Here is a 25,276-nt window from a genome sequence, read left to right as displayed (position 1 = left end):
TTGTTTAGAATGGATATGGAGTCCCGTAGTGTAGTGGTTAGTGCGGATGCCCCACAAACGAGAGGAACCGGGTTCGATTCCAGGGAGGAGCGAAATCTTAGGCCAGTTTCCTTACTCCACATGCCTATTTACCTAGCAGTAAGCAGGAAATTTGTCAATTCACTTCACAATATCTTAAAAGGGAAAATGTTTAAGAGAGACAGTGTGTGTCGGGGGGAGGTAGGAGAATGGGAATAAATGGCAAGCTCTTTCAGAGCCCACACAGGCCTTCTCCTGTGCTGCAAGCTGCTATGGTTCCCAGAGACTGTTCTAACAAACTATTTTGAAGATTATTGTGTCAGGGGTTGAATTTCTGCCTGGTAATTACGCAATAATGATGACCTGGAAGGTGTGCGTTTGCCTGATTTCTGGAGCTTCTGGAGATTGCCCAGCTGACGGCATTATTGCTCATTATTGCCTGCTGAGCCAGTGTGTTCGGCTGACACGTTTAAGCCTCTGCCAAGGTTTGTGCTGAGGAACGTTGACTAAGCCTCTGCTCTCTTGCCATTGTTGTGTTCCAGCTATAGCCGCACGCCTTCCACTCCGGCCTCAATTAATATCCTTTCCTCGATGTAAAATGGATTTGTTAACATAAACATTTAAACCCAAACCATCTCTCAAGCTGGCTTGCTTGGACGCCACAGCGTGCAGAAATGTCCACATGTGCAAATAATCTTTCAAAGCACGCCAAGCATTATTGTAATTGTAGCTTTGAATGCTTCCTTGACCTTATTCAATCAGAGGGTTTATTTAGTTGGGGGAAGGTGGGATTTGGGAGGGGGCAAAAATGTTCTCTCTCTACGGCCAGACCCCCTGCAGCTGGAACCTACACACGCAAGTGGTAGAGTGGAATGGCATGCGTTGAAAGAGCTCACTTTCAAAATGCATTTGTTTTGCTGCAGTGATCCAGTGCCCTGATGTTTAACTCTGACTCCTTCATTTCACTGGGGATTTCCCTGCTATTAATGGATGTTTGTTTGCATGCTAGCATTTGTTATGTTTTTTTTGAGTTGAGTTGTCATGGTTGACCACAGAGCCGGACGTCACAGGCCAATCCCATTTGCCGTTCTCGTAGCATGCTACGTACTTGGGCCTGTTCATATCCCTCAACCCCCCTCTTGAGGGGTTTGAGGGATATGGAGAACTCATTCTTGTGTGTTTGTGACAAGGACCAGAGAGATCACGAGAGAGGTTCCTTTGACCCATTTCACCTCATCCTTCCACAATACCCACCCACCGTCCTTCCATGACAGCACCAAACTGTTTCTTAAATGAGTCCCAGCTTCTACAAGGGATCGTTGTGGAACCCAAACTGGTTTGTCTGATTCTACCCTAACTAAGTAGCCATACTTCCCACTCTGCGTCATAAGGTAGCAATCCCTTCAGATCCAAATTTCGCATGGTCTCAGCCTTTAGACCACTGTCTACAAATTTTGGAGAAGTGTGGAAAATTCTTAAATTCAATCTTATTTGAGAAGCCACAAAATACACAGGATATTCTGTGAAGCACTTTGAGACGTCTCAAAGACATAATAAGGCGCTATATCAAATGCAAGGATGTTTATTATTGTTATTATTAAAAGGAAACCACTTCCCAATTAAAGCTAAATTTAAGGATTTTCACAATTCTGCACAAGCTTAAATTCTGAGAGAAAATGGTCTCGCAGTCTAAATACAATGTAGAATTCCGGCCCTTTCTGTACTAAACAAATCTGGTGGGAAATTTAAAGGGTGTTTGATGTCTTTACAATGGGATTTTCCGGTCTACAAATAATAAATATAATTATTTTTAGTACTTAGCAGAACTCGGATGCCCAAATACCTAATCAAAAACAAATCCTCAGAATACATAGCAGTGTCTGAAAGCATAAAATCGGACGACATTTCTGATAGATCCTTTCTCTCTAAATCACTGTGATTCCCAGGCAGTTTGCCTTTCTCCTGTACCTCCGCAGATCGGTTCTCCCTTTGCCATTGTTTTCTTACCAAGCCCCCTCCCCACCAACAGAGGACGTGAGAACTGGTTATCCCACAGCAGAATGCTAATAAATAGTTCCAGATGCGAATTGGATTTGATTTGAAATCCCTTCCCTCTACAAGCTGATGTATATATTGATAATCTCTGCTTCGTGCAACAGAAGCCTTGCGTGCCAGCGTGTGGGATTTACTGTGATGGTCTGCATACAGTGATTTATTGGCTGCGTTCGCGTGACACTGCTGGAAGTGTTTTGGAGTCCCAGCGTGCGAGCCTTCAGCCAGCCTCCTCCGCGCCTGCGACTGATAGCAGACTGACAGCTCCTCATTTTCCTGCAGTCCCTCTGGTGACTAATTTCCCTGTTGCCTGCATCTGTCTTTGGTTAGGGCCTCAATTCTCTCGCTCTGGCTGGTACCAGGTTTCTTCTCTATTATTTCTCGCCACTGAGGTTTCAGTTTATCAACACCCCCTTCCCCCAAAAAACCCCAAAGAACAACAGGAGCAAAAACCCTCCAAGAGGAAATTCCCAATCCCATTGATTCTAATACAATACGTTTCTCCAGCCAAATGTAAACACTCACTCTATATCTTTGTGGGATATTACTGTGTGCAAACTGGCTGTCGTACTTTGCCCACAAGACACACAGTCAGTCAACTTTACAATATATCATGTGAAGCGCTTTGAGAAATTTTGACGACATGATAAGGCGCTATATCAAATGCAAGGTTTATTATTATAACAAAACCGGTGCCAAGGAACAGTTTATGGTGTGGAGCTGGTTAAAAGTGCAGAAGAGTCTCTTTATCTATTTTTGTTTTAATCCCTTTTAATAAGCACCTGGGCACAATACCTGAAGACTAGTCTCCCTGTAATTATAGGAAATTACAAATCAGAGCTCTCTTCATTGAGCTGTCTCACTGTGCTCCAACACGTGAGTGACAGGATAATTTCACGTATGAGAATTTACTGTAAATTGTAGTGTATTTGGTCGGCAAATGTGGCAGATAATTTTGCACACAGCCATGTCCCACAAATAAGCGCTGAAAAGGTTTACTGTAAAGTAAACATTAACTACATTTGTAGGCACCTCAGTGTTTCTATTTACCTTCAGATCTGTTCTCTGGTTTTCGCTGGTAAGTGGCAGTGAGGAGTGATTGAGAAAAACAAAGCACTGAATGATGCGCTCGCTGAAGTCGATTGAAGCGCATTTGATTCCTGTGGAACATTCATGTATTTCATTTTCTTCCAGGTTATCACCCTGGAGGGCTGGGTTGATATCATGTACTTTGTCATGGATGCTCATTCCTTTTACAATTTCATCTACTTCATCCTCCTGATCATTGTGAGTATTCAAACCAAATCAAGGTAGGACATTCGCGGAACTGGGATGTGGGGGAGGCGCAACATTACCCTCACGTGAACCTGGCCTTTCGTCTCAGGAACTTGGGCTTGAATCCAGCCCAGGCTGATGAATGAAAATCTTGTTTCCCTGACTGATGCCAATTTGGATTAGAAATCTTTGGTCACTTCCTGCAGACTGAGGGTCACAGGCCGGTATAATATCACTGTGCAGCGTAGAGGGAGATTTACCCTGTGTTTTACCAAGTGTTCTTAAGTGACCAAAGGAGCCTTTTAAAAATGATAATGGATGAACAAGATGAGGTTCTAAACTTTAATGAGTTAAAAAAAAAGTTGAGGCACATACAAGGAATATTTTTGTTGGAAAGATGCTTCTACTTAAGAGAGGTAAAATAGCCCTACCTTCCCTGCCCTCCTCCCTCCCCTCCCGATCCCATCCCCCTGCTCAGGACCAAATCCCTGGCTGTCCAGCGCCTTGGGACGCCCTCCTGTCACGAAAGACGTTTTGCAAACATAATTTGTTGTTATTGTTGCTGTTGTACAGTTGGTTTTGTGTTGAATACGAATTATCACCTTGTCTCAGCCTCTGAAACCATTTTGTTTTAAGTGACTTATAACCAGGCATAATTCTGGATGATGCTTCAATTTAGTGTTATATTGGAAACCAGTTCTTTGTAAAGAACTGCAGAACAATGGCTTTGGGTTCCTAAAGAAGACTGCATTTAAGAATTTTTCCCCCAATTTTCTAAAGCCTTGAAAGGTAAGGTAAAATGTTCTCACAGGCTGAGACAAGGTGGAGGTTTGGAACTCCCGTGCTCTTCGACAACCAACGCTTCTCTCTTATCTTCACTTCTGTCTTTAGGTGGGTTCATTTTTCATGATCAACTTGTGTCTGGTTGTCATAGCGACCCAGTTTTCCGAGACCAAACAGCGGGAGAGCCAACTGATGAAGGAGCAGAGGGTGCGCTTCATGTCCAATGCCAGCACTTTGGCCAGTTTCTCTGAACCTGGCAGTTGTTATGACGAGCTCCTCAAGTACATCGGGCATATGCTGCGCAAGGCCAAGCGACACCTGGTCCATGTTTACTATCTGGTTGTCACCAGGGGTGGGCCTCGCCCGGCCAGTAAGACCGGGCTGTGCCCCCAACCGCACAAAAGGAGGAAACGCAAACGCACGGCGTCCGTCCATCACCTGATCCACCACCATCACCACCACCACCATTACCACGTCAGCAACGGGAGTCTGAGGGCCCCACGGGCCAGCCCTGAGATCAGCAACATGGAGACCAACACCGTGCACAGCGCAGGCAACAGACTGATCATGCTTCCCTCACCTCTGCCCAACCTTCAACCTCCTCCCCTTCCCCCTCCCCCCTCTCTTCCTCCTCCTCCTCCTCCTCCCCCTTCTCCTCCTCCCCCTTCTCCTTCCCCACCCAGCACTTCAGGCAATACTGAGTCCGTTCACAGCATCTATCACGCCAATTGCCATATTGAGCCAATCCAGTGTAAGTCTTTCCTGAGGCCGGGCTCAGGCCTGCTTTCCCCAGATGCACTGCAGAAAAGCACAGCTACCAAAATCTACCCCACCGTCCACTCTGCCGCCCCACATGATGTGATCAACCTCGGCACTCTAGGGCAGAAAACTATTAAAGAGACCGCTGATGGCCGAATGGCTAACCTCAACATCCCGACCGGGCCGTATAGTAAAATGCACAGACTCCTGGAAACACAGAGTGCTGGTGAGTGAGGGAATGGCTATCAGCACATTTGGTGACATGGCACAGAGAACCCCCACCCAGCACACTCTCGGTTGATTAAATGCGATATTGTTAGAGTGTATAAATCATTAATTATATTGCTTACGTTTGTTGTAGCACCTTTCACAGTGGAAGGATGTCCCAAACTGTTTCACAGGATGTAAAGTGGAGTTATTGTGTGTTTTGTGGCGAAACATGGCAGCCAATTTTTCCACTACTTTCCCTCGGAATTCTTTTAATTAAATTATTGATCGCTTCTGACATGAAAAGCTCTATATAAGTGTAAATTGTATTGTAATTGTATTTTTGAAAGCATCTTTGGCAACCACCCTCCTGCCTTCCACCCCCATCAACTACCCTGCTTGGGCTCTCACTCTTGTCTCTGACATTCGACATGAAAGGCACTTTTAGACGCGCATATCAATATTGCTGAATATCACACATTACCAGTGATGGGAAGTTATTAGCTGGGAGTTTTATGCTTATTTGCCTATTTGATTCAATGTGACCTACTAAGCACAGAAATATAATTTACCTCATAGGTCCTTGTAAAGGCACCTGCAAGCTGTCTAGCCACTGTCTGTGCTACAAGTCCAGCAGAACAGGTGACATACTAAACTTTGACCCACAAAGTTGCCCCATCTGCATCAAAACTCTGAACAACGAGTCTGAGGTCACAGACAATGAGACGGCGGATTCTGATAGCGAAGGAGTGTACGAGTTCACCCAGGATGCCCACTACAGTGACCAAAGAGACACTCAACGCACGACACTCAGGCTGAAGAGGATCCGCAGATGCTGGGAGTTTTGGAACCTGGTCTGTGATACGTGTCGTAAAATCGTGGACAGCAAATACTTTGGGCGTGGAATCATGATCGCAATCCTCATCAACACACTCAGCATGGGGATCGAATACCATGAACAGGTAAAACACAATAAAGTTCCTTCCATACTCTGGAATATCCACATGCCTGAAGAGTTGTAGCTTGCCAACCTTGTTTTGGGGACTTGCCTATCCACATTCTGGGGTCCCCAAATCTTGTCCCTTGCGAGAGGGACTATTCATTCTCTAGGATGAAATGAACAAGGGATGTGCTTCGGAGAAGAGAGTACACACAGCGTTGTAGACAAATGGGAAATTAGTAGTACCAGTAGTTTGGTTTAGAGACTCTTAAGAATGGTGATGGGTTTCCACATGTCAGACACGTGAGTGACCCCCAAATATCCCTGGAATACGCTTCCAGTGTATTTCAAGTGGGCTACAAAGTTTTGGCACAAATATCTTAATGTTCTAACATGATGCATAGCAGGAGACCTGAAATTCCACCCAGTCTGGGGCAGTAAGGGTTGCAGGAGGTTGCAGAGGTAGGATGGGGCAAGGCCGTGGAGGAATTTGAATGTGTTCACGAGGATCTTGAATTGAATCCAAGAGGGATGGGGAGCACAGTGAGCATCACACATGGTATTGAGAGGTGAATGGTGATATTGAATGCAATTTGGATACGGAAGGAACAGTTTCGAGATTCTGTTTAAGCAGCAGAAATCCCAGAACCTATGGCTCAGGGAAATGGACAGTCACATTATACATCTAGGCCACCCTCCATTTGCAACATCTTTTTGCATATTAGCCTGGTTCAGTGTTAGCAGTACTCCGCCTTGGAGTCAGAAGATTGTGGGTTCAAGTCCCACGTTGGGAATTGCATTATCTAAGCTGACACTTTACTGAATGTCTTGTGAAGCACTTCGAGACATCTCGACAAAGTGATGACGCACTCTATCAAATAGATTATTTATTATTATTTATTATAAGTAATCTGCACAGTACTCCTCAAAAGAATATCACAGGTACTGTGAAAAGGCAAATTAGCCCTCCCTCGAGTCTTAAATCAGAATAAGCTCCACATAATTACTGCCACTCGAAGCTTCCCTGAGTAGAAAGACAAAGTATTGACCTTTCAGCTACTCTGCCACAATAAGCTTCTTTGACTTGTCCTATTTATACTGTAATTTCAGCTACACTTAATTCAATGTAATTTTGCGTCAAATGAATGTGGACAGTGCCCAGTAAAACCAGTTTTGGAGGAGATTGTTGCAGTTTTGAACCCCACTCTCTCTAGCGGGTAGTTTTGGTGTAAAATTGATCAATCGATGTTAATATTGATCGAATAGCTAGGAGTATTAGGGCAAGTCAAATAGGGCAAGTCAAACAAAGTTACTGTGCTGGAGTAGCAAATGCAGTAAATGTTTGAAGAATAAAATCAGATTTTAATAATTAGGTAATACTCCTAGCTCTTTAGTAACATTTAGTGGAGTCCTGCAGCGCAGTGGTTAGAGCATTCGCATCTCAAGCGAGAGGACCCGTGTTCCATTCCCCGGCAGGGCGAGACCTTTGGCAAGTTTCCTTACTCCCCACGCCTCTGTTTTACCTAGCAATAAGTAGGAAGCCAGTTGTTAGTCGATACGCGGATCGCTTTCCGGGGGTAATAATACTTTAAGTAATCCTGGTTGAGGTCAGGACTGGACTGATTTAAGAACTAGCTGAATGCTTTGACAGGAGGATGGTACAGTGGATATTTGGGAGGATGAGATCAGATAGTCGGAAGTGCCTTCATCCAATCCTCTCTCGTGAATAACGTTCGCTGTTAATGGCCCTCCAGCGAGGAGAGATTCAAATTAGCTGGTGCTGTTCCTTTGCAAAGTTATTATTGTCGCAACGTTTCCTATATCATTGATTTTGCTGTGCAAGTTGCCATTGTGAACTTGATTATAGAGGTACTGCATTCCAAATAATGGGAGTGATGGTGGGTGTAGTGCTCATATCTGCTTGCTAGCAGTTTCATTATACCACAGTCTTCATTGTTGTTTAATTCAATGATGTGACAGTCAAGCATTTCCTGTGGCCAATTGTAGCTGCTTCCATAAATTTGTCTTCATTGCTGGACTAATTGCATAACAATGGGAACAAAATTCCATTGAGATCCTTGTTAATGGCTTGGCCTCATACGGTTCAAGTAACGCTTGAGTACTGATGAATTGTCCATCTCCCCATATGAATACAGCTCAATTTCTATGCATGCATAATAACCATTACTGTACTGTAGAAAGTATTACAACAGGGAAATGCTGTCCTCTACCAATGTGTTGTAAATAAATTGTGAAAGACGCTGATAATGACAAGATGCTCAGTAGTTATTTGTAGCAGATTCTTTTCAGGCTTCAATAAAAATGTTCCAGTTTATTTTACTTGAATGCAAAAAGAAGGATATGATCTGAATTTTATACAAGACAAAAAAAAACTTCATCACTCAGTCCACAACTGTTTGTGGGACACTGCTGTGTGCAATTGACTGCTGCATTTCGCCCACAAAATATCTCAAAGCGCTTTGAGACGTCTTGAAGACATAATAGGGTGCTATATCAAATGCAAGGATTATTATTATTATTTGTATTGCTCAATCTTAACTATCATTTCTTCTGCACAGTTGCTGATGTGCGTCTATGTCTCTCAGTGTAACATCTGTCTGAATAACATCTGTCTCCTATCCTTTAACACACAGCTTGCCTCATCAACAGATTTTTGATTTCACTCAAGATTATTAATAAATAATATGAAGAACAGAGATTTCAGACTCCACTTATTACAGTTGCCCAATTAATATTGATATTACTATCTTGTCCAATGTTCTGGTCAAATATTAATCTAACTTGATAATAAAATAATAATCCTTACATTTGATATAGTGTCTCAAAACACTTATTTTATTGTAAAGTGTGCTGGAAAGTGTAGTGGCAGCCAATTTGTGCAGAGCAGTGTCCCAAAAACAGCCATGAGATGAATCACAAATTTTATCTCGGGGATTGTTGGCGATGACACCAGGAGAAACTCCCTTGTCTTTTTGCATGGTGTTATGGGATCTTTACTGTTCGTCTGAACAGGTAAACAGGAACTTGGTTCAATGTCTCATCTGAAGGACGGTACTTCCGACAATACAGAGCCCCACCACCAATGTACTAGACTGTAAGATCAAAGTCCTGATGTGGGGTTTGAACCAACGTCCTTCTGACTCAGAGGCAAGAATGCTACCAACTGAGCCAGACTGACATCTAAATTTAGAAATTTTCTGCACAGAAAGAGGCCATTCGGCCCTTCATGCCATCGGTACCTGCTTTTCTAAATTGCCCTTTATTTAATTAATGAAAATTCCCGTCTCTCTCCCCACATTGGTTCCTGTTTGAATAGTTCAGTTGCTCACTCAATTCCTTTCTGAACCATCGTCTTCATTGAATTCCAAACACTGATAGCCTTCAGAATGAAGAAATTGCTTTTCACTGTTCTTCTAATGTTTCTGCCTTCAATCTTTTTGTGCCTGGAAGCCTCACTTTATTCGTAAATGTGGTGTCAAGGACCTTATAGAATTGTTCAGCAGAGAAGCTGGCCATTGAGCACATCTTTACATGTGCTGCCTTCCGTAGTCCATGTCCACCTGATCAACTGCTCTCTGAAATTCACCGCGTAAGAGGAACACTGTTTCCCTTATGCACTAAATCTGCTATATCCATTATCGCAATGCACTTTTCAGGTGCGACTTAACTTCCATAAGCCTTTCGTGACTTCGTTTACAACCTTTAACTTTCACTAGATTGATGCGTGTGTCTGGGTCTGGGGAAGAAAAGACGTGAGTAAACCCAAAGGAAAAGCAAAATAGAAAACGGCAGTTATCTTGAGGCCAGAAACCAATCCCTTTTATACAAAAGCAAATGGAATCCAGGTCATTTGTGAGCGTTCCACTGAGTTCCAGTAATTTCATATTCAGGTAGTTTTTGCTGGAAGGAGGAAGGTATTTGATCTATGTAATTGTTTGTAATTACCATGTTCAGTGTACCCAGTGCCAGACTACAGCCACATGCAGAGCTGCATTAATGCCAGAGTGAATCAAGGGCTATTACCTTAAGCCTCTTGTGGTGCAGTAGCATTGAGCCACTGCTGAGGGATTACAGATCGACTTGTCAATTTCAGCAGTTTAATTCAATTGAATTTGTATTTTATTTCCAATGCTATAAGTTCAATCTTATTGTAACTCTGTGTTTAAGATTGAGATATCCTTATGTAATAATAATCCTTGCATTTGATATAGCGCTTTGGGCATCTCCCTCGTTTCTCACTTTCTCCCACCTTGCTTGGGGTTACACTCTATCTATAATGTGCTTTGAGATATTTTCCTGCATGAAAAGCAAGTACATTAAACATCAAAGGTTGTGGGTTCCACGCTGGACCTGGTCCAGTGCAGAGCTGTGAAATACGTGAAATATATTTGAATGTAGATGGTGATCAAGTTGTAGATACATTTATTAGAAAACATCCATGTAGGCTATTTTCCTCCTCATTTGGAATCTGTTATCAATAGACTCAGTCAATACTATGTGTTGGTGCCTTGTGCAGCCACAGTGCGTCAGAGAGATCGTGAGTGAGAGAGAGAGCAGATGTGATCTTACACTTGGCCTCAACTTGTTCTCTTCTAACATACCAGGAAGTGAGGAAGGTTAAAGTTTAGAAAGGAGACAACTGTGCAACATTTAACTATTAACCGAGATTCATACAATTTAGTGTTGCCTCCCAGGTTGTGTGTGTGTATGAAAAGGCATTAATGAAACCTTTCCTCATGGTTCAGAGGACAAATGAATTGCCCAATGTTGTCTGAAGCAGACACAATTATAAGATCCAAGGTTCAATCCCTGGTTTCTGCTGATTTAGCTGAACTTAACTCGGATGACTGCTGGCTCATTGAAATTGGCCTCAGCTCTCCCGGTCCAAAGAAGGGAATAACAGTCAATTTTCAGGCTCTGCTTTCCTTTGCTCTGCAAGACGTTGAAACCCTCCCAAACAATTCAAATTCAGTTAGAATAGGGAGCTAAATCCTGAAGGACCGGTTGCTATAAACTTACTTCCAGGAAACCTTTCCCAGTGGGTTACACTCACAAAAAACATTTTTCACTTTTTCAAAAATCATTTCTTGGAAAAATATCTCACACAAAGCACTTTGTAAATTGAGTCAGAAAAGCACGGAATGTACACATGGATGACATCTAACTACCTACGTCAGATATCAACTGGATGAGCCATAAATTTCTCCAACTCACCATGGACAAAAATGGGGATACCCTGCTTGCTTCTGCGTCTCACCGCCACAAACTGACTCCATCTGTACCTCTGTGATCTCCTGCAATCCTACTCCCCCAGCCATTCTATGCTGGTTCATGCCTCCATCCCCCTGCCCCCCTGATTTGCCCCACATTCAGTAGTGAGCTTTCAGCTACTTTGCCGCCATCCTGTGCAACTCTTAAGCAATCTCTTTTAAGCAATCTCTTTCACTGTGCTTTCGGTCACCCTCTCCAAGCTCGGGCTCCCACTCAATGAAGGAGTGAGCACCGGCATAGACATGATCTCTGCGCTGTAACTTTTCTTTTATTCCTTCTGAGAAATCAATTTAAAGAACAGAGATGGATTTTCTGCCATTGGGAGCTCACGTTTCCACAAATGAAACAAATTACACTGAAAAGAACAGAGCTTCATTGAAATATGGCTGACAATGAAAATAATTTGCTGCTTTTGTGCAGGGTTAGTGAGAGGCCTGGAAACGGCAACAGTTCTTTGTCACAGAGTTAATTGAAATTGCATCCCGCTCAGTCCCAATAACAGATGTGGTGATTAATTGACACAGATGAAGTGTGAGACACATTCTGAGGCACAGGATCCCTGTGGACCAGTACCAGTGTTGGAATGTACAGTAGCTGCATGTTAGCAGCACGGTAGCAATCGGTCACTTACTAATGGTGCAGCCGGTGAGAGGATAGTGGAGTGGAGTCCTGTAGCTTAGTGGTGAGAGCATTCACCTCGCAAGCGAGTGGACCTGGGTTCGATTCCCAGGCAGGGCAAAATGTTGGGCAAGTTTCCTTACTGTACACGCCTCTGTTTAAATAGCGGTAAGTAGGAACCTAGTTATTGGTCGATTGGTGGATCGCTTTTCCGGGGGTAACAATCCCTTCAAAAAAAATTGTAACTTGGTCACTCAATCCATGATTGTGGGACACTCCTGTGCGCAATTGGCTGCCGCGTTTCGCCCACAAAATATACAGGCAATTCACTTTATCCCATCACAAATTGGGCTTCCAGGCTAAGGCTAAGTGAAAATTCAGGCCTACAAATTGTTCAACATGTTGTATGTAATATAGTTCAATCTACCACATCTATTAACTATTCGCTTTCTAAGTGTGAGACCACAGCCCCTTGTTATGGAAATCGCACCAAACTACTGGAGTCTACCTTATCCATGCCCTTTAAGAAAACCACCTCAATTTTGAAGGAACTTGAACAAAGACCCTCCTTTTGATGTCACACCAAAGCTCTTATCTTGACGTCTGAATTACAAAACATTGGCTAAAGCTCCCACTTGGCCTGTATAGTTAACCTCTCTAAGGTAAAATTAGAGCATCTGCTTCGGTGAAACTAGAACCATGTAAGCAGCTTTTCTTTCCGTGTATCCAGTTGGCAGAGTCCCAGAAGTACAGCTCCTTGCTTAGCGTGAGTGGTGTGTGATAATTGGCCCATTCCGACTGATGAAGCTCCTTGTGAGTATTTCCTTTAGACGAGAATACATGTGAAGCAGTTATTGATGATCCCTTGGCGGGATTCCAAATTCACTGATCCAATCGATTCAAGAGCTTTCAATAGCTCGGAGTGAACTTAAAATCAAGGTTGGTGAGCCAATGTAGGAACATAAAGAGAACTGTGTGCAACAATCAATCACTGCTTTGGTTGTTATTTCCAAATGACAAAGTAAGGTGAAAAGGTGAGAAGAGCAAGTTTCTTTGTTGCCGTGAAGAAATTCTTTTCACAACGAATAAAGGAATTTATTTCACCCACAAAATACACAGTCACACCACTTTACAGTATATTCTGTGAAGCGCTTTGAGCCATCGGAATGACGTGATAAGGTGCTATATCCTAGCCTGACTATTGTTTTCACACATCTGTGGCTGATGTCTTATTTCAGTCCTTGGATGTGCCACATTCTGTTCCAATCAATCCCACTGTGAAAACAATGCCTAATGAAGGCAGTAAACATCAGCAGCTCCTGTCATAACAGGTGTGGATGACGCTCAGGTCACTCCAGCTTCCTTGTGGTAGTTCTGACATTTCTTGGAAGAACGGAACTGCAGCATTAAGGTGTTGTGGACTCTGACATTAATACTTGAAGCTTCCCTCCCGTGTCTGATTGTTGTGCAGAAATAATGGTGAAGTAAAATCCCAAGTTACCTGGTTAGACAGAATCCTGGTTGGGTCGATATGGATTTACATATGGCATGGAAACAGGCCATTCGCTCCAGCTAGTCTGTGCCGATATTTGTACTCCTCACGAGCTCCCGTTCCTCCTATTCCCCTATCTTGTATTGCTCTTGTTTCCTTCTCCCTCATGTAAACATATTCCTTTCAATGTTAATAAGATGACTGTCATCTCTAAAAATGTCCTCCTTCACAGGGAGGTGCGCGGGGTCTCCCTGTGGTTGAACTAGCTCATCAAGTGAAACCAGATGGCTGCCAATTCTCCAGGGAATAGTTGGCGGTTCTGGTTTGGCTCATTAAACATGGGAGTTATGGACATGTCCTCAACCCTGTGGGTAGAGAAGTCCTAGCCAAGCAATACTGAAATTTAGGATGAGTGCTTTCTGCTATTGTTATTTGTGTTGATTTGAGGAGTCCTGTAACATAGTAGTTAGTGCGCTCGCTGAATGGCCTACTCCTGTTCCTATGTTCCTATTTTATATTCTTATTGTCCTGGAGATAAGTGCAGTTTGTGTTCTGTGCTGATGCCATTTGACCTCTGCTTTTGCCTGACTCCAGTCGGCAAGATGAGGTTAAAGAGCAAAGCTTATTGCTGTAACTCTGCTTGTTGCCTTGTCTATGAACACAGTGACATTGTCAGTTTCATTGCTTTTTGGACTATTCACAAGAAAACCACAATTCCTTTTTGAAAGCTGTTGTGGCCTTAGGTTTCAATAACCATTCATTGCGGAACTTGGCGCGTTCCAAAAGTCCCCTGAGTAAAACAATTTTCTCCAACCTTCCCCAAGTGTTTTCAGTGACTTGTCTTCTTACCAATTCATCAACCAGCAAGAATAATCATTCACTATTTGTCCTCTCAAAACATCAGGGGGTAAAAATTCTGTTCAATGTTAGGCCATTGGCAATGCAGAAATCCCACGAGTGGCTAATATTGCCATAGGCACTGTGGATAAAAGTGAACAGAATTTTTTCCTCATAGGACAAGTGAAATAACATGCTGTAATGAAGATCGCTATTAAAACTATTAAGCCTTGGATGCTTCCTGACATACTCAGTGTTCAAACTGGTTCCAATCATTTGCCTACAAAATATACTGTGTTTTGTCAAGTACTCCTGACTTTCAAGGCGTGTATCAAATGCGAGGATTATTAGTATTCATCTAGAATTTACACCATTTTGTAACTGCAGTAAACCGATCCCCGCCCTAAGCAGCGAACTTGAATCCAGAGAAGTAACAGCAGCCACCTTCACCTGGTGCAAAGTAGGGCTCAAGTGTTACTCTGATAGCTTTGCACCATATGGACTGTGGCTTCTAATGCACGCGTTCCTTTTGATGCCAGTTCAGTGAAGAAAGCCACAGCTTGCAGTTAAGAGCCTGAGTTCTTAATGTTGTGGTAATTCAGGGCGCAGATTGTCAACACCATTCTGTGCACTTTCACAGCCCTTATATCAAAAGGAATAGCACTCAATTGGATCGTTTTAGCACTCCATAGCTAAGGATGTCGATATAAGCTGGGAAGATGCCCAGCAATGGGACGTTTGACTGGAAAGCTACAACAACTTACATTTGTATAGTGCCTTTCACACTATGATGCCATCAGACTTGATCCATGCTACAATCGTATGAATGTGGTGCTCAGTTGGTAGGGATCTTAACTCTGGTTTCAAACCTTATGTCAGGAACTTTGAGCTCACCTCCCAGTACAGCTCTGAATTGTCGGAGATTCCGTTTTTCAGATGAGATGTTAAGCCAAGTTCCTGTCTGCCTGTTCAGGTGGACATTAAAGCATCCGTGGCACTAAGGGAAAAGAGAAGGTGGCGGTGGGAGTGCTTCTCGCAGTGTCCTGACCAACAGTTCCCCAGATAAATTGATTATTCTTTTCATGGCTTGTGAGACATTGCTGTGTGCAAATTGGCTGCTGTATTTGTAGTCACTACATTCAACAACAATTAGCTGTGAAGCATTTAGAAGCTATATCAAATGCATGGATCATTGAGTTACAAAATCACATTGCGTAAGGTTAAAGCCTCGGGAGATGTCAGTCTCTGGAGACGTGCTGACAACTGAAGAGTAAAACGCAGCTTAGCATTAGTGCAGGCTTTGGGGTAACATTAATCTGCAAATGGGTTAACTGGGACTGCAGTGAAGAATATTTAAAAACTGCGTGGAGGGAATTATTAGGTTGTAAGGAACAAGAAGTGTTGCAATTTAGATTTCACAGACGCATATTTCCGCTCTAAAATAACCCGAGCCATGTGTGCCTCTGTTATTTTTGACTCAAGCTTTTCTGTAGACGCTTGAGTTTTCATTCCCCATATCTGCTGATAAACAAGTTTTAATGAGATGCGCCACAATCAGCCAACATTGTGAAACCTAATTGGCTTATATCCTGGAGGGCAATGTTTAACTGATGGGCAATTTGGCAGTTGTTGAACATTTTTTAAACATATTTTTGGTGGGGAGGGGATGGGGAATTTCAATGAATCTGAGATAAGTGAAGACCAAACATGGGAGGGAGAAGTCCTGGCCTTAACCAACCTTCCTGTTAACTTCCAATTTAATTTAACATTCCCTTCTGTGTAAATACTTCCGGGTGCTTGTCCTTAGCAAAACTGAACTTGTGTCCTCTTGGTATATCTGACTGTATTATTCTAGGTTTACTTTCTCTATCCGTGACTGTTTGTGGAACATTGCTGGGCGCAATCAGATGATTGAAATGATTTTACATGGTCAAAGTCGCTTTTTGACCATATTTTTTTTCACCCACATATTATAGTCAATCCACTTTACGATACATTCTTTGAGATGTCTCAGCAACATAAGGTGCTATATCAAATGCAAGGATTATTATTATCCCATTTGGAATCTTGTACCTTGAACTCCACTCTATCTCCTTCCCAACCTTCAAAGCCTATTTTAAGACCGTTCTTTTTGACCGCACTTTTGGTCATCTTTCTCTCTCAGGCAGCTCTGCGAAGTGCTTTGAGGCATCCTTGTGACATGAAAGTTGGTCTAAAGGGTTAAATTGTTGTTGTTGTTAAATGGTATATTTTGCTTGATGTAAAATCAGCTAAGAAGGTTGGTGACAAATGAGTGTCTGATGTGTTTTGTTTTAGCCAGAGGAGCTGACAAATGCCCTGGAGATCAGCAATATTGTCTTCACAAGCCTATTTGCACTGGAAATGCTGCTGAAGATCTTAGTGTCCGGTCCCTTTGGCTACATCAGGAACCCGTACAACATATTTGATGGCATCATCGTCGTTATCAGGTAAACATAACAAAATAATAATAATTGTTGCATTTGATACATCGCCTTATCACGTCTTCAAGACGTCTCAAAGCGCTTCACAGAATATACTGTAAAGTGAATTGACTGTATGTTTTGTGGGCGAAATGTGGCAGCCAATTGCGGACAGCGGTCTCCCACAATCAGCCGTGGATGCAAGGTATCATTCTTTAGATGCGAGATTATTAATAATTAAGAGTTTGGCTGCACGCACTTTGAGACACAAAAGGCACTGTGTAAATGTAAATTGTATTGTACCTTCACGAAATGTAATTGATCAGAAATTACAAGAATGTTTTTCTGGAGGCAATCGCAACAATTAATCTGTACCAGCAACGACTGAAATCAACAACTTGGATGTATATGACGCCCTTCACCTAGGTAGCAACTCAGAGCACTTAAACCGAGATGAGCAGCCTATTTATTTGAATTTGGGTGAATTTTGGTTGAGGAAGTGGAATATAAACCAGGAGAAACCGGGAGATATATTCCACTCTTCTTTGAAGTGGCGGCAGGGTGCTCCCTTTATATTCACCGGAATCACAAGACAGACAGGACCTGAAATGAATAACACAATCAGGGAAACAACTAGGGGCCGAATATCTGAAATAATATCACCTCTGCTTGTTTTCTTTATATATGCCTTTATTTATCACACAGCCAACTTTGGGGTCTGATCCATGGCCATCATTAATGACTCCTGGAATTACATTCCAGTTATGTCTGAGATACAGAGTCACTATCAGATACTCTGATTGTACACGTGACCCAGCTAAGAGCCTTGTGAGGCTTAGAAAAAGGTCATTTGTTCCATTTCTTCCACAGGTCACATGAAAGTTGTTGTGGATCCCACTACCCACACTCAATGTCCTGGGGGACATTCCACAGAGCTGCACCCGGGGGAGGGTGGTCTCTGGATATTGATCAGGAACACAAGGCCCATTGATTTTTCAGTGGCACACAGGCTGATTAGCACCTTTACTAAGACCCAAAGCTAAGGTTAATTGGTTAACCCTCTGAGATAACTCACATTTATAGTGTAATCTGAGATGCACTTGATTTGAATAATTTCACCATTTTTTGTTTAACGTTGTATTATAACGCTATATCTTTAAATTTCATTTCCGTTCACTCCCTCCATCTTCCTCCCTCCCTTTCTCCCTTTCCATCTCTCTCTTCGTTATCTCATTCTGTTCCTCTCCCTCTCTTCCTCTGCCCTTCTCCGTGTCTGTCTGGCGCCCTGACTCAGCGTGTGGGAGATTGTCGGGCAGCAGGGAGGAGGCCTGTCAGTGCTGAGGACCTTCCGTCTGATGCGAGTGCTGAAGCTGGTGAGGTTCATGCCAGCCTTACAGCGCCAGCTGGTGGTCCTGATGAAGACGATGGACAACGTGGCCACTTTCTGCATGCTGCTCATGCTCTTCATCTTCATCTTCAGGTCAGCAGTAAAGAACGTGCTCGCCCTGTAATTGGACAGTCACTGGGGCTAAAATCTGTGGCCGTTTTATAGCGTTCATTGTGTTATTTAAGGAATGTTCCATAACTACCAGCAGGTGGATCTTCCTCTGCAGGTAAGTGCATTCGTCCTCGTCAAACTCACCTGATGCCTTATTTTTAGTTTAGAAAAGTTCACAAGATCGCAAGGTGTGTTCAGAGGAAGAAGGACCCTTTAGTCAATCTGATCTCATCCTTCCAAAACACCCACCCTACCGTGCTGCCATAATAACAATAATAAGTCTTGCATTTAATACAGCCCCTTATCACGTGTTCGAGACGTCTTAAAGCGCTTCACAGGATACACTGTAAAGTGAATTGACTGTATATTGTGTGGGAGAAACACGGCAGCTAATTGCAAGATGTTTCAGTGATGTTTACTCAAATGTCGTTCTTAGTCACTGGGATGATTTGTAACTTTTTTTTTAATACATGTTTTCTGGGAGTGATTGCCGGAGGGCGGGGGATGAGTAATTGAAAATGTCCCCGGTCTACAAATAACTTTTAAAGCAATCGTCAGGCTTCAACCCAGCCTCAACACCAGCAACTAAAAATACATATATTTTTAAAGCACTATGATAACAAAAAAAGGAGTTAGGGCGAGCTGCAGTAGGACAGTTGTAAACAGCAGCACGGAATGGACTGGTTGGGCCGAATGGCCTGTTTCCGTGCACATTCCTTATAAATCTTTAATTCCACTTACTTGGAGAGGGAGTGCCACCTGCTGGTCTGTTCCTTAAATAAGACAAAAATGCTTCAAATGACTAAATTGAAAGTCCAAAGGAACAATGTTTTTGTTTTGGTCGGACGGGTGTCTGGCACATGTGAGAACCCTTGACTAAAACTTTGAAATTTCTGACCCAAAGATATTGTCATCGGGGAGGAGGTGAAGGGTTCTTTTTACAGCAAAGAAACTGCCCAGTTTGGGAAAGAGAGCAAACATCTCCTTTGTTGGTCCATTTCCTTACGATGATGTCAGACTTCAAAGTCTTCTCAGCTACAAGGGGTGAAGAGATTAGACACAGGCATTGTGGAGGTCAGAATTTGCTGTATTGTTAGTCAGGAGTAGTTGTAATCTGGGGTAGAAACCGGGATGCAGATGAACCTTTGAAACAGATCTGGGTGTAATCTGGAACTTGCAGTACTGGACTGGTTAAGATAAAGATTGCATTAACGAATATTGCTGATGTCACTCCTATTTTTTGCACAACTCCTACGGTTATGCATTATTCACTGATTAGAATATCAGTATTATTATAATAAATGTTATTGATTTCTTGTGTCTAATAAATGATTCCCTCCCCTCCCCCCCACAGCATTCTGGGAATGCACCTGTTTGGCTGTAAATTCGCATCGGAGAAAGAAGGAGACACCCTTCCAGACCGGAAGAATTTCGATTCGCTTCTCTGGGCCATCGTAACAGTCTTCCAGGTACTGAAACGTTCCACCATCTCAGGACGCATTTCTCACCTATAGAGTACAGCTTGTCTGCTCATCCATTAGGCCCAAAGTCCACCTACTCCAAATCAGTCTAACCATTTTATTGAACGAATTGAAGTGCAGAATTGTGGTAAATTAAGACTGAATTTAACAGTTCCCTCCAATTTTGCGCAACTTTAAATTGTAAGACAAAATTGTCTCGTAAGCTGAAACGAGGTGGAATTTCGGGCCTCGGGTTTATTATGATCGATACACTCGTGCACTGACGTCACTTATTATTCTGTACGGAAACCTAATCAGCGGTATTCTTTACCTCACACAGATACTGACTCAAGAAGATTGGAATAAGGTCCTGTACAATGGAATGGCCTCCACCTCGCCATGGGCTGCTTTGTACTTCATTGCCCTCATGACATTTGGGAACTATGTTCTCTTTAACTTGTTAGTTGCCATTTTGGTGGAAGGATTTCAGACTGAGGTAATGTACTGGGGGGAATAGCCTCTTGAAAGGAGTGTGATAGTCAATTTTGAAGCATGCACTGGCACTCACTGCCCGATAGAACATGAGCTGTAGCCATTTGGGAAGATATAGGAGCGAGACGCTACCTTCAGAACCCTATCCCAAGATCAGTTACTGCCTTGAGTAGTGGTAGTGGAGGGAAAATTTCCGATGCTAACTTCAGGCTGAAAGTTGGTGGCTGTCGAGTCAGTCACCATGACATTTTATTTCCTTCTAAACATCAGTTCTGTGCAGCGACATGGGTAAAGCTGGGGTGGGGGGGCGGGGGGTGGGGGATTACTGATTTAGAAGTTGTGGAGCTGTGCTGCCCTGCTCAACAGCTGTCAGCTTGGAAGGTGGATAATTCCTGTCAGCAAAGCTGTCAGCAAAGCATATAAATAAATACGATTGTCAGTAGAAAGGGCTTTGCCTGTCAACAGAGCCAGTGGTAGGTTAATTTGCCAGATCTTGCTGATTCAACAACAAGATTGCATTTATAGAGCGCCTTTCACGTTGGGAGGACATCCCAAGGCGCTGGACCGTTGGGTCGGGACCCTTCGATTCCACAAAAGAATGCAGTAAACTGAGCCTCAGATTCTGAACTTGACTTTTGCTGCTCCGTGTCTTAAAGGGGAACTGTATTTCATCTTGATTGCCACATACTCTCTGCTGTTAGTTGACATCTGAACTTACTGGAGTCTAAAAATGCTCCATGTTTGTGAATCATGCTTTCAAAAAAGACTCGGTGGCAGACCTGAGAGACCGCTAACATTGGCGGTGGTTTCATTGCTTGCATAGTATGAGAGATTTGCTCTCGATAGACTGTTACTTTCGGGAAAATGCCGTCCTCAAAGTTGTCATAAAGCCTGGTCTTGTGAAGGTGGGCACTCTGAGATGAAAGGACTGGTCGGTAAATGTACTGAAAAGTAAAGAAATATCTGTGATATCTTCCTTTATAATCCTTTTATGTTTATGTGGCAAACTAGATCAATACTTTTTGGGGGCCCAAACTTCCATCTACTTATAGGCTGTGAGATAGTTTTGTCTTAAAATTCAAAATGCTGGAACATTCTTAAAACGAGTCTTAATTGGGAAACCGGATTTCCACAAATTAAAAAGTAAGAAAAAGAATTTGAAATTTGTTCACTTCATTTGATTTTTTTTAAAACAAAACTATCACACCAGCTGAGACTAGAGGGGATTTCAAGCCACTAAAGTTCTTCCTTAATTTCAAGCCACTAAAGTTCCTCTTTAATGTGATCCCTAATTTTCATAAGTATAGCTCGGTGCTTAAACTGAAATTGGGAAGCTACACCTTGAACAAGCTAACCTACTGGCAAATTAACCTGTATACATGCTGAAACTTACAACCAGGTCTAGTTCAATCTGATAAATATCATCTAAAATAGCAAAACAACCGCTATTTTTAGCAGTACATGGAAATAGATCCAATTAATACTTTACCTTGTCTTGAAATCAGAGGATAACGAGTACCTTCCAACAATAGCATTGAGTTTATTTATATGCTGAGTATATTATACCAAGATTCATGTCTAATGGTTTGTTCCAGCAAAAAACAATTTGCTATACACCTGAATTACTAATTTTTCACACTTACAAAAATATCCTTATAACTAACTAGTGACCTGCAGGTATATTTAGCAATGCCAGTTAAATTGCTAATGACTAAGTTCTCTAGACGTTGAGTGGTCTGACTGTTCTGTGCTGACAGGGACCAGGGACTAGTATCTGCAGATATGAGGAGATGGCAACAGGTCTGATGGACTGAGTGGCCTCCTTCTGTGATGTACTTTCTGTGATTCTAATACAAGAATTCCCATACGTAGGTGGACTGCATGGGACTCATAGATTAATTTGGATACTCTGAAACAGGGAGATGGGTTTCCGTGTGGTCAGACCACAGCTAAAATGGATAGGAACTTCTTTTTTATTCATTGCCGGTGACCAGACCGATGAGATCATTGACTAATAGAATATTTGCCGTCGCTGCAATTGCCCCAAAACATGATTTGAACATAAATAGTTTTATTCAGGTTTATAGTGAGCCTTTTTTTGTGGAATGGTGATAATGTCTGTGTTACCTCAAGTGTCACGGTAACACAGCGTTGGGTCATTCATCTTGTCAACAAACCATTTCCATTCCCATTGGGATTTCTTCACTTGAGCAAATTGAGAGTTATGCTGTATTTATTCCCCTAGTTCTCCAGTGATGTACAGTACATAAACACATTTGTTATTTTTAGTGCATGGCTCTGTTGGCAGTCGTGGTTGCTAAGCAGCCAAACTTGTATAGAAATAAGGTGGCTCTATAAAACTGCATACTTTGGCTTGGAGTCTGGCTGCTGTATGGGATTGGGAGGAAGGGAGGGGAGATTGTTTGCATGGCTTGTTTCTTTCACCGTGTTGCGTTGGGTTTCTTTTTCTCTTTTTTTTCTTTTAATCAGTAACCACTGTTGTGAGTGTATTGGTGCCAGTCCTTTGGTAGCCTGTGTGTGATGTTGGTGTGGGGTATGGCTGCCTGTTTGTGTGATATACAATACACGTGAGTTACACAGTGCTGGAGATTCAATCCCTTCTGAAGCGTTTTGATATCACTTGGCATAAGTGTAACCTTGTTAGGAGTTTACCACATAGACAATCAGCACTGATGAAGAAAATCCATTGCTCTGTTATGTTTCTATCATTCTGTATCCATTCTTCGTTCTACCTTGCCCTCCCCATCTCCTCAGAACACCGTCACTTGCCCTGAACCTATCATAGCGTTTATACTTTTGAAGCTCATCCCTCTGTTTCTGTAGCTCTATTCTTCCTTATTAATGAAACAGTACCTTCATAATTTGCCCTTTCCCTCTTATCTCACATTCTCTCTCTCTCTCTCTCCTAAAATAAAACGCTGTTGCATTGCATACATGTTGCAAAACTTTGAAATGCAATTTGTATGTTGTGGTTTGTCACCAGAGAACAGACATCTCCGCTATCATCTCCTGCATCTAGGCAATCCTCGGTACAATTTCTCCACAGCCTTTACCAACCAAGTAGTTAAAGTGTTGATATACACCTCTTTCATTACAGGCTATGCTCAGGCTAATTTATTAACAAAGGTTGGAGGGATGCCACCTGCTGGTGTTTCTGAAAGTATTCCTTAAATAAGTTAAGGAACCCTTTGAGGAATACTGCAAATTTTACCCCAGTGATTCAAACTTTTTTTTTAAGGTCCAAGAGTGACAGGATGTAAACCTACCCATTTGCCTCAGTTGTTTCAGTTTAATATCAGCAACCCCGCAATGGATACCGATTACCCTGAAGTTATTACATAATGTATTTTTTTGTATGTGAACTATTCCAATTTCCGTGCAGATATTGATTTTTTTTACCCACTTTTTGGGGGGATTGGCTGCGTGTATTATTTTTGATATACATTTGAGTGTCTAAAACATTTGAGCTGCTTCCCCCTTACTGTCACGTTCCAAACTTTTTTTTTACTCCAGGAAGTTCCGAAGCGAGAGGACCCGGTTGGGCAGCTAAGCTGTATTCAGCTACCTGTTGACTCTTCTGGGGTATGTAAACTGTTCACACAACAACCAATTCTGAAACAAAGTGGAAGGAAAGAACCTTATCACTTTGGTGTCTGGAGAGAGTCCCCAGAAAGCAATAGTCTTGATTTTTTTTGAGTCTGTTAACCAGAGTTAAAATGCAGTTATGTCGCCTCTGACATCTCTTTGACTGGAAATCTCCATCATATCCTGGCTATGTGCACATTGACTACTGCATTTACCTATGAAATTCAGAGGCACAACACTTAACGGTACATCCTGTGAAGTGCTTTGAAATAACGCTATATGAAATGTAAGGATTATTGTAGGTTTAGTAGAATTTACTTCTTCAGTTCTTCAATTCCCCAGCTAGGAAGCTCAAACGTTTGGAACTGAAGATAGATAGCAATCCTATGGTAATGAAGTGATGGTAGGTGGCAATACTCAGTCAGTCTTCCTTGATGAAAGCTACAGTTTGGTCTTTCCTAGCTTTGAAATGAGAATTTCACCTTTTTTTTAGAGGGTAATTTTAACAACATAGGGAGCAAATATCACTTTTAGTGACATCTAACAGGTTCTAAATGAAGATAGGAAAACTAAGCAACTTCCCTGAGAGGATCCCTGTGTGACCGCAGAAATAAGGCCAAATGACAATTTGATCTTTCGACCCTCTAAGAAGCTCATGTGTCTAGTTGAGGAGCATTCTTCTTATTATTATTATTATTATGCCAGTTCTACAAAACGTAGCTCATCACGTGACTGAGATTCCACCCTCCATTGAAATTATCAGTCTTGCTCAGTTAGTAGCTTCTGGGTTAGAAAGTTGTCGTTCAAGCCCCACCTTGATCTTATTTTTGATCTTGTAGTCGCTTCAGTGCAGTGCTGGGGGAGGGCTGCATTGTTGGAGGTTCAGCAGCTTGGGACATCCTCCCGACGTGAAGGGCACTGTATAAATACAGCTCGTTTTTGTAGTTCCATCCTTTGGAAGACACCTTGAACCTAGGCATGGTCTGTCTGTTGAGGGGGACATCATGGATTTTGTGACATCTCAATATCTACATGCTCCCTCTTGATGACATCATCTGCAGAACATGGGTGAATTTCCACATGTATGTAGATGACATCCAGCTCTACCTCTCTGCCTGCCTCTCTACCCTCGACTCCAGGACCACTGCTATCCTGATGGAATGTCTGTCAGACATCAAGTCCTGGATGAGAGGTAACTTTCTACAGTTGAATGTCAGTAACGCATGGGATATATATTTGGTTACTAAAAGGAGTCCTTCACTTGGGCCTCACCTCAATGTTCAGTGTAACGTGAGGTAAATGGAATGAGAGCTTTTATGTTTACTGACGTTCAGTCTTGTTGTATCAGGGAGGAGTTTACAAGTGGATTTCATTCTGCTTGCCAACTCAAAGCCACAAACTCCATTTCTTGCAATGTAGGACAGTCCATAGATCTCATTTGTCTTTGAATCAATAAGATTACCTTTTGCATTGAATTCAGGTTTAATAGACGAGCTCACTCTTACC

At 42.5% G+C, this 25,276-nt stretch overlaps 1 protein-coding gene across 1 annotated transcript in view; it reads left to right on the top strand.

Moving 5' to 3' along the window:
• LOC103175750 (calcium channel, voltage-dependent, T type, alpha 1G subunit) overlaps nt 1-25,276 on the top strand; it is a 158,173-nt gene that overhangs the window by 90,749 nt on the left and 42,148 nt on the right. Inside the window, 8 exon segments of the mRNA XM_042342353.1 lie at nt 3,265-3,357; nt 4,237-5,113; nt 5,674-6,056; nt 16,590-16,741; nt 18,009-18,194; nt 19,567-19,681; nt 20,013-20,168; nt 23,699-23,767. Of these exon segments, the coding sequence (XP_042198287.1) occupies nt 3,265-3,357; nt 4,237-5,113; nt 5,674-6,056; nt 16,590-16,741; nt 18,009-18,194; nt 19,567-19,681; nt 20,013-20,168; nt 23,699-23,767 (2,031 nt within the window).

Source organism: Callorhinchus milii, unplaced genomic scaffold, assembly GCF_018977255.1.
Source record: "Callorhinchus milii isolate IMCB2004 unplaced genomic scaffold, IMCB_Cmil_1.0 Scaffold20, whole genome shotgun sequence".
Classification (NCBI taxonomy): Eukaryota; Metazoa; Chordata; class Chondrichthyes; order Chimaeriformes; family Callorhinchidae; genus Callorhinchus; species Callorhinchus milii.
The sequence above is the reverse complement of the archived record's forward strand: the minus strand, read 5'-3'. Positions and strand labels throughout refer to the sequence as shown.